At 42.1% G+C, this 10,231-nt stretch overlaps 1 protein-coding gene across 11 annotated transcripts in view; it reads right to left on the bottom strand.

The window, feature by feature from the left end:
• Positions 1–889: 889 nt before the first annotated feature.
• ABCC9 (ATP binding cassette subfamily C member 9) overlaps positions 890–10,231 on the bottom strand; it is a 132,149-nt gene continuing 122,807 nt past the window's right edge. For 7 of the 11 annotated variants that reach the window (XM_075898383.1, XM_075898389.1, XM_075898363.1 and 4 more), the window contains 3 exons: positions 7,799–7,932; positions 7,378–7,440; positions 890–2,810 (listed from right to left, as the gene is read on the bottom strand). In XM_075898383.1, coding sequence (XP_075754498.1) covers positions 2,673–2,810; positions 7,378–7,440; positions 7,799–7,932 — 335 coding nt within the window. In that variant the 3' untranslated portion in view covers positions 890–2,672. Of the gene's footprint in view, positions 2,811–4,910; positions 5,091–7,377; positions 7,441–7,798; positions 7,933–10,231 lie in introns of all 11 variants that reach the window. The other 4 variants (XM_075898373.1, XM_014572614.3, XM_014572616.3 and 1 more) reach the window with 1 other exon arrangement.

Here is a 10,231-nt window from a genome sequence, read left to right as displayed (position 1 = left end):
AAGACAGGCTGCCAGCAGCTGGCACCCCAGGCAGAATGAGTGATCGGTGCTCCTGCCTCCACAGCCCTCAATGGTGCGACATCATCATTGGGTGCTCCCTTTAACGTGGCACCCTAGGTGATGGCTGAGTCAGCCTATACGCAGTCCTGTACTCCAGCAGCAAAGTAAATTGGCTGGGAAGTCCTTCACAGTCCATTACATATGATTTCCTCCTTCACATACTAAAAAGGAAGAATCCACTAAATAGTATAGCAGTGGAGGGATTATATAGGCAAGAATCCACTCTGTGTTCCTCATCATGACTTTGGGATCAAATATAGTAGGAATGTTATGTGAATTGTTCATACAATGCTTTACATGATCCTGGGTGAACTCTTAGCCCATTAAAGTCAAGTGGGAGTTTTGCCATTTACTTCACTAGAGCCAGGATTTTACTGCCCAGGCAATTGGTTTGGATCATTTGAAAAGTGTTGTACTGCATACAGAGAGTCCTGTACAGATACAAAATTTGTATCTGCATCTGTATCTGAAAAAATAAACCATGGATAATTGGGCACTGATATCCATGGATGCAGATATCTGTGGATATAAAGCAGATATCCACAAATTTGCAAAGTTCTAGATATAAAATTTGTATCTGCATCTGCAAAAATGAGCTGTGGACGTCCACATCCACAAGTGTAGATACCTGCGGATATCTGTGGATTTGCAGTGCTCTATGCATAGGCATCTAAATCAATGGATGTGTTCAGCAAAGCTCTTGGTTCTTCATCTTAATATTGAGTCTAAACATAGTGACTCCATTTCCTCTGTAGTATAAGCTCATCAGCATCAATTGAATAAAGCCAAGGATGACTGTGTCTCTTGGACTCCTGCAGAATAAACATGCTCTTGAATTATCTGCTTAAGTTATTTATTTATTTATTTGCATGACAGAGCTCAACACAGTGAATTTATCCAACAAACAACAAGAATTGTCAGAAGTGGTGCTCCTCAGAAAATGTTACTGAATAGTTTCTTTGGGCTGGCTAAGCAAGCTACAAATATTCATTTCAAATAGTCAAGATGGATCACTAGTAAATTGCTATACCACTTCCTTTCTCTTACATCATCAGGATAAATCTGCAACATTTGAATGCAGATCTTAAACACCTCAGAGTCTCAACTATTGAGATCACTTATCACATCCCACCTCCAATTTCTCTCTACTTTTTGTTATTATTAAATAGGTCATGATAGCACCACTCTTCTTTCCTTCCTGGACATACATTAGTGGATAAATATGATTTGTGTTGAATAGTATCAGCCCCACAAAAAAAGCTTATGGGCCAGATTCTGCCCTTGAAAGAATGTATGAAAAATTCCCATTAGTACAGTGGGATTTATGTGCACAAAGGGAAGTACAAAATCTAGTCCTAAATATTAGTCCGCTATAGAGAGATCTCCAGTTGAGACTTTTAAAGGCACACAAGGAATTTAGACACATACCTTCCATTCGGATTTATCCAAATCCTCTAGCCTGTTTTGAAAATCATGTTCTTGGGCTCAGGATGTGATTAAGAAGTGTCGCAGAAATGCGAAGACTATTTTTTGAGGGGAGAGAGAGGAGAAACGGAGGGCCATAAGAGAACACCACAAAAAGGTTAAGACTGAATGCAAGCTCAGACCTTACATATTAACTGGAATACTTCAGCCAGGCTTCCAAGTCTATATTAACCTTAATAGTGAACCTTAATATGCTGAATGAAATTCATCCCCAATGGAAGCCTATTGAAGCCAATATAATTATACCAGGGATGATTTGGGCCTTTTGACTTTTAAGAGTCCACAGACCAAATATGGATTTAGGAGCCTAACATCAGACTTTGAAAATACTGAGCTTCATTTTTACTTTATAACATCCTCGCTCTTTACTTTGATATTGTCTTGCCATCACCACTGGGAAGAGCAGATTCCTGTGTCCTCCGTACAATACACCAGCATGTAATGAAAAAACATATTCATACCAAAAAGAGAGCAAGAGCCACTATAACATAAGAGGCTAAGCATCTATGATAGCCATGGATGGTAACCACCATAGCATTTAAAAGATGGCGTTTTTCTAACTAGTGCATGTATATTGAAGTGGAGGATTTCTGTTTTTGGATGCTGCTACATTATGCTTTTAAGAGAAGTTTTTTATCCTTAGTTACAAAGATACTTTGGCAGGAAAAGTCTGTTTGTGGAATGCATCAGCTCACACCACCCATCAGGAGCTTATTTTTTCCCCAAGGGTGGGTTACACCTGGGAGCTCTTTAAGCTCTCTGAACCAATTAAACCATGTGGATCACTGGTTCTAAGGTAACATCTGTCATTCCAAATAGCAGCAAATGTGTTTGCTCATTACATGAGTTTAAAACACCATTGGTGACTCCCCAAAAAAATGTCAGACTCCTAAGAAATCAAACCATTGCAAATGTGGGTGTGGTGGGGAGAGAGGAGGAGTTTAATGGCATTTGGCACAGTTTTGAAGCATACATGGATTGCAATGGGCTTTATTATTTAAAGATAGACACATGGAGAGAGAAACCTTTAAAAAGGCTAAGGTGATGCTATACTGAATAGAAAATATTTGGATTTCATTTGTTTAAAAATCAGCTATTAAAAATACACCATGTGATTTAGCAACCCTTCACATGTCAGCCCGGACAAAAGAAGCAAAGATGCTATCTTCCTGAGATAGCAGGTTCTCCGGTGTGTCATTCTCCAAAATGTTCCCTCGCTTCATCACAATGACCATGTCCGCAGTCAGAATAGTGTGAACCCGATGCTGTGGTAAAACAAAAACACATGGAAAGTCTCTGTAAGATAACAGCCTTCATGTAGTACCTGATTCAATCCCTATTAAAGTCAGCGGTAAGCATTCTATTGTCTTCCGGGAGATATGGATGATGTCCTATCCTATTTAGCAACTTTAATCCCAAGAATCTTAAAGCACTTGACAAACTCTGGCCCTTAGCCTGAAGATATGTATGCAGTTGCTTAACTTTCTGTATGTGAGATGCCCCTTTGAACAAAATGGGCCTACTCAGATATGTTAAATTAAGCATATTCCTGAGTGTCTGCAGGATGAGTCCCTGAGGGTGTGTCTAGACTTCAGGGTTTTGTCGACAAAAGTGAACTTTTGTCGACAAAACTATACCTGTGTCTACACTACCGCCGAGTTCTGTCGACATAACGTTAACAGAACTCGGCAGTTTTGTCGCCGGTGGTTAACCTCATTCTACAAGGAATAATGCCTTTTGTCGACAGAGTTCTGTCAACAGAAGGCATTATTGCATCTACACTGTCCTTTGCGTCTACACTCTCATGTCGACAAAGCAGCTCGCTTTGTCTATAGAACTGGATGCAGTATCTGTCGATAAAAGCCTGTAGTCTAGATGTATCCATAGTGATGAATAGTTCCTAAGAGGCTTGGAGTACCCTCAATATTCATTCTCACTACCTGCCATGATCGGGCCCTATGGAATGGGTCATTCTGAACTGAACTCATGGGTGTAGTCCCAGGAATAAACCCTGCTTTATATAGGTAAATTTGTTTGTTACTACTATCTTTATATAGGACCTCTGATATACACCTTCCTCTCTGGGAGGCCTTGATCAAGTATCCAGACAAAGTGCACTCATTAAAGTACCATTTGTATTTTCATGTATTTGTATCGTGCTGATTAGATGAGGTGTTGATTTACATGTTTGCACTAAAAGCACACACACTGCATGGACCCCAATTTGTGTGCCAAAGAGGGCTGAGGGCTAGGTTGGCATTGCTGTGATTTGGACTTGTCATGTCAGGCAAGACTGAGGCTTGCACCAGTGGTTCTCAACCAGGGGTACAAATACACCTAGGGTTAGGCAGAGGTCTTCCAAGAGATACATCAGCTCAGCTAGATATTTGCCTAGTTTTACAACCGACCAAATAAAAATCACTAGTAAAGCCAATACAAATTAAAATTTCATATAGACACTGATTTGTTTATAGTGCTCTATATCCCATACACTGAAATGGTAAGTACAATTACTTATATTCCACCTGAGATCTTTCATAATGAGATGGTAAAGATGAGAAAGTCAGCAATTTCTCAGTGACTGTGCGGTGACACTTTTGTGTGCTTGATTTTGTAAGCAAGTAGTTTTTAATTGCAGTAAAACTTAGGGATACCAAAGGACAAATCAAGACTCCTGAAAGGGGTTCAGTAATCTGCAAAGTTTGAGAGTCATAGGCTTATCCCACTAATCTGTATCATCTGGCCATTAGCAAGGGAATTGTTCACTTAACACTTGGGCTAAATTATGTGTCCTGCATCAAATCCAAGCAGAAACAATAGCATTAAGAGTTTATGCTTCTTTATTTTAAATGCATTTTGTATTTGTTTTTGTGAATTGAGCATTGGTGCATGAGTGACAGTGATGGAGAATGAATGAACGCTGCCACTTAACCGCAGAATATGAACAATGGTAGTGTAAGTTTCCCCCATGTTCTCCTGCCAGTATATATTAAACCCAGTTTGGAGGTACATCCGTAGGGGTGAGATAGTAGTTGTTTCCAGGCTAATTCAGTCCTTGGCTTCTTTTCTGAGACTGCCAACAAAAGTGTTGTTTATGATGTGGACCCATCTCCACCAAGATCTGGATAGAGATATGCAACTCATTTCAGATGTTTGTTGCAAAAAGCAATTATTTACTTTCATTAATTATAATGTATATTCATATGTTATTAGATTAGTTACTCTTTTAAAGATTAGTGCAGTCATTAACATAGGATTTTAGACTTAGGAAATACTGCAGTACAATGAATGGCCCTTTGAATTGTCATTTCAGAGCAGCAGAGTCATAGCAGAGCTAAGATGACTGAAGAGCTAAAGGTAGGTACCGGAGAGCCAGAAGTCTTGCGACCAGTGTGGACCGAGAGAATCTACTTGTTAGTCTTCACCAGAGTGGTGAACAGGCCATCCTCTTTGAGGAGCAAGTTTGAAGCAGCATCACACTCAACTAGAAAACCATCGGAAAGGGCTAACACAAGGTCTGAATCCAAGATCTGAGACACTCGGTGCTGAAAAGAAGAACAGATAGGGAGGGAGAAAAAAGAGATGGAAGAATCAGCCATAAAGGAAGAAAGGATGTGAAGTCAATAGAAGGAAAATGCTTGGTGAAGAACAGGAAAGCCAATTATAAGCAAATGTTATTTTTCTTCAAATAGCTGTGTAGAAAACAGAAAGCCATAGACAAGCAGTATTTTAGGAGAAGAAATAGTATAAATCAGATATGAATGGGAGTGACAGTTTTATGAATGGGAATTTGTTTGTTACTACTATCTTATGCTTTTTTGTATCTGAGGTTCTTAAAGCACTTTATACATGGGCTAGGTTAAGTGCTTTTCCTAAGATATCACAATGAATCACCAATACAGCTGAGAACAGAACCCGGTAGAGCTGACTTCAGCCTCATGTGCTAACCTCTCGACCATACCCCAGACAAAGTAAGTGAAACAGCTGCTGAAGCAAAAATTCCACACACAAAACATGTGTCTACCAACTAAGCATATCACAGGGTGGAATTTAAGGTCACTTTCGTATTTATACTGTAGAGTCAGTTTTTGGACAAAAGGAAGCACCAGATCTCGTAGGGCATGTCTACACAAACACTTGATATACGGCAGACTGTGATGAACATCTACAGCATCCCAGCACAGCACATTCTAGCTGTTCATGGGGGCCCTGTTACTGCACATTAAATGTCCCTTAGGGAGCATTAATGTAGTGGCATTTACAGCAGTATGTTCAAGTGTACTAGGGGTCAGCAGGATCCACATGGACCTAAGTATATGGCTGTGACTGAAGCAGAGAAATCAACCACCATCACAGAAAGGGTTAAAAAGAACCATTGTGCCCAGCTAGCGCTACCCCATTATGCCTGCAGCCAATGCCAGGCCTGGAGGGGGAAGAAAAGAAGGGAGTCTGACTCATTTTGGGGCTGGTTAGCAACGCGGTCAGAGTAAGCTGCCTCCCTGCCTGAGGGAAATAACTAGTTTGGCAGCCACCAGGAAGCAACAACCATCTTTTCGGCCAAAGAGAAAGAGGCCTCGAAGCACCCATCCTGGAAGAACATGGGTGACCAAAGGACAAGGACCTTGGGGTTGTGACCCCACCAAATTTATGGCTGCCTGACTGGTAGGACCCTGGGACTGCAGTAGGGGAACACCCAGTGTCCATGAGGGGTGCATTACTAGAGATAAGCTGCTACTGCAACTTGGACTATAGCAGGCCATGCCCCACAGTAAAGGGACAATGGTAGGAAGTAGCCCAGGGCAGTGGACGTAGATGCTCACTGGGAGATCGCTTATTTCAGGGCTGACTTACACAGGATCCTGGGCTGGGATCCAAAGTAGTGGAAGAGCCTGGGTCTCCCCATCCTACCTTAAAGACTTAGGCACCTCGACCACAGAGGGAGTACTCCAACCACTAAGCTGCCTGGCCCTCCATCCCCTGTTCCAATGGCACACTGGCACTCTGTAGAGTCACACCTTAGATTGCTTGGCAGAAAGGGTGTATGCAGGCCTGCCCATAGTCTTGCTTTTTTTACATCACAGTTTTTACATCACTAAAAACTATCCTGCCACCTCCACACAAAGCCCAACAATCAGAATTAGATCAAAGTATTACAGCCCAGAGGAGTCACTGGTGGAAAACAGAAGGGACCGAGGCACAATAGTGCCAGAGGGATCTTACATACATACAGAAGTGCTGACCTACACATTGGTATCTAGAGATGATTGACAAACAAGGAGGTTGGGGGGGGGGGGGAGGGGGAGAATTACAATTAGCCAAAAACATTTTTTGTTGTTTGTTGAGATTTGAATATTTCCACCTATTCAATTTTTTAAACCATAGTAATAAAAAAGGGCATATGCAGAGAGAATCACCCAATTTGAGAAACTGCACTGTAAAGCTTTTAAAGTCATAATTCATATCACAACTGTAGAAACCAGAGATGGGTCTAAGCAATACATTTAAAATCTAGATTTTGAACTAGCCCCCCAAGCTTTGGTGGTAATAGAACCAAGTGTTTTAATTTGAGCTGATTAGAGAGATTGAGCTCAACAGAAAAATTTGTACTGGGATCCTGATTCAGATGTCAAATTCCACTCCAGTATCCTGGTTGTTCTGATCTGAGGGTTTTCACTTGGCCCACCTTACAGGTAGCAACTATTTGCAAAATGGTGAAAACAGAGCCCATGTCTTAGTTTTATCTTCATAGCAATACTTTATTGGTGAAAAACAAGTACCACTACTGCAAGAATGAGGAAAGGTGAGGGGGCCTCTGTCGGAGTTGATACTTACAGCTATTGTTACAACTGTGCGGTCCACAAAGGCAGTCATCACAACCTTCTGCAAAATGTTTTCCTGTCAAGGAAAAGGCTCCTCAGTTATTCTGTTTCAGACATACCGTGTGGCTTTAACTGCCAGAGTCAGGACCACACATTATATTGCATTTCATCCCTTCACTGATGCGATGCAATGCAGGTTTGCAGCAGGATCCTTAAACCCTTCTCCCCACACCACAGAAAACAAAATTAAGAACAAAATAACTAAACCCCACACCTGAAAGGTAGACAACAGAGTTATCAGTCTCCCTTGCCTGGGCGCCATGAATGACAGCTTGTGGGGAAGACAGTCCCAAAAGCGTGACCCTTCAACTTCCAATGTCTTCTTGCCTCTTAAAAGGCCAATCAAGTAGCAGCAATGTAACTGATCTACTCACGGTGGCCATGTCAATGGAAGCTGTGGCTTCATCCATGATGAGAATGCTGCTCTTGCGAACAAAGGCTCTGGCCAGACAGAAGAGCTGTCTCTGGCCCACACTGAAATTCTCACCCCCTTCTGTTACCACCGCATCTGTAATATAGTTAGATTTAACAATTAAACCTCTAAATGCTATTGTCCTGGTGTTTTATTCTGTTGGCCATACGAATGAAAGAGCAAATCAATATCAGAAATTATTTTCAATTTACACCAAGAAACCTCTGTGGAATAGCTGTTAAACCATCAATAATACCCCTGAAAAATATCATGAATATAGTCTCTGAGGAGTGTTGGAATGAAGTTGTATTGAGAAAACTGATCACAACTATCGCCATGAGGACCACAGACCATCTCATATGATCAGAGAGTAAGAAGGTGACATATCTGGGAAGATCTAGTGTTATTTTTAAAAATATGGAATGTATATAAATGGTTTTCCTTCATGAACCAGACCTGAAATGTGAAGGGAAATGCTTGGTCAGTGACATAATTAGGAGTTATGGCTGTTAGATCTTCAAAGAGCTTCTGCTGCAAGATAGGGGTGCCATTTCAGATTTTTTGGAGGGAGAAGCAACTTTAAGCATGATTCCTGGGTCTATTTTCTGCTGTGTCAATTTCTCACAGTAACTTAAAATTTAGCCCCACAGTAGCCCAATCTATTGATTTAAATATTTTTGTATTAGAACTACTGTCTATATCTTTAAAAAGAATCACTTTCTAGAGGGTATAATAAAATGATGGATGTTGGCACTATAGATATATAACAAAACACATTTTGGCAGCCAAATCATATATGTTCAGACTGGCTTAGACAGAGCTGTCCCATCCATGGGATGGTTTGGGGTGACTACCCAAGGCCCCATGCCCCTATGGATGGGATGGTCCTCCCTCCATGGAAGACCACAGGGCCCAGGATAACCTGAGGAATTATCTGCGGGGGGAGGGCAGTATGGCAGGATATAGGCACCATTTTCATTTTACTGTGTTGGGCACCCATAAATCCTAAGGATGACCCTGAAAGGAGCAGCAGCACCTTCAAAGGAATTCTGGGGAAAAGTCTTAGAACTGAGAAGTGTAATTCTGGGGAGATTTGGTAAGATCAAGGCAATCCCAGAGGAATCACCATTTATGTCTAACAGCCTGTATGGCCCCACCTAACAACTTGACCCAAAGCCCATTGAAAAGATTCTCAGAGACAAGTGGGACTAAGTGGAAGAAGAGATGGTCATGATGGAGTATTGCCACGCCCCCAGAAATGGGAGAGTTGGAAAAAATAGGGCGTTTTAAGTGTAATTTAAGCAGTGTTTGTTCCTTGATGTCAGGGAAAGATCCCAGGGGTCATTCTTTAGCTCTGCAGCCCTTTAGAGCAGCCCTTTGTCTACTGGTGTCACAAGGGGCTTGCTTCTGCCACCCACTGTAATTTGTCAACATGTGACGGTGAGGGGCAATTCTGGATGAAATCTGCACCGATTGTCTTCTGGCCTAAGCACAGAGCTTCCATCTCCATCTGGCTTGTTTCAATGAATTTGAAAAAAAATGTCTGGAGACGCTCTCGGCCCTGCTATTGGCTCTGCCAGATACATCTCTGCATTCCTATTGGTAGAGCAAAGAACAGCCAGCCCAGAGATGGGAGGGGCAAAAAGAGTGAGTTACCTTTCCAAATACTGTAGCTGAGGCAGGGCGCGGGGGCGGGGGAAGAGGGAGAAGGGAGCGTTGGCAGGAAGAAGCTGCTTAGGTTTAGCTGCTGGCTGGTAAGGGGATGAGAATAAAGGAGGCAAGCAAGCAATGTGACTGCTGCTGTCGCTTTTGGATATGTCTACACTACAGAGAAGATTGACACTGTCGATCTTCCAGCATTCAAATTAGTGGGTCTAGAGAAGACATACTAATTCAAACTGAGAGGGGCATTCTGGTTGATGCCTTAAGTCCTGCTTCTGTGAGGAGGAAGGGAAGTTGAAGCGAGAGAGCTCTCCCTTCCACTTCCTGTTGTGTAGACAACGCCAAAAGATGAGTTAGGGTACTTTGACTTTAGCTATGCAATTGACGTAGCTGGAGTAGTGTATCTTAATTTGATCTTGTCCCATAGTGTAGCCAGACCATTTGTGTTTTGCATTTGCTGCTGCAGTTCTGTTCTTGCTAATCAAGAGATGGAACTATCTCTGGAGCTCTGATTCTCATTTTGCTGCTCCTGATTTCAGCCAGGAGCCAAGCAAGAGTTTGCATGGGCCGAGCCTTTTGTTCTGCTTGATAAGCCTGCATTCCTCTCGCTCCCTGTTGGTGAGGGCATGTGTGTGTGTGGGGAGGGAGGTGTTGGGAGGTAAGAGGAGTAAGCAAAGCAAGCTACATGCATTCCTTTCACTCACTCCTGGTTAGTGAGGAGGGGCAGAAGAAA

Source organism: Pelodiscus sinensis, chromosome 1, assembly GCF_049634645.1.
Source record: "Pelodiscus sinensis isolate JC-2024 chromosome 1, ASM4963464v1, whole genome shotgun sequence".
Lineage (NCBI taxonomy): Eukaryota > Metazoa > Chordata > Testudines > Trionychidae > Pelodiscus > Pelodiscus sinensis.
Note: the sequence above shows the minus strand (reverse complement) of the source record. Positions and strands in the feature narration are given on the sequence as shown.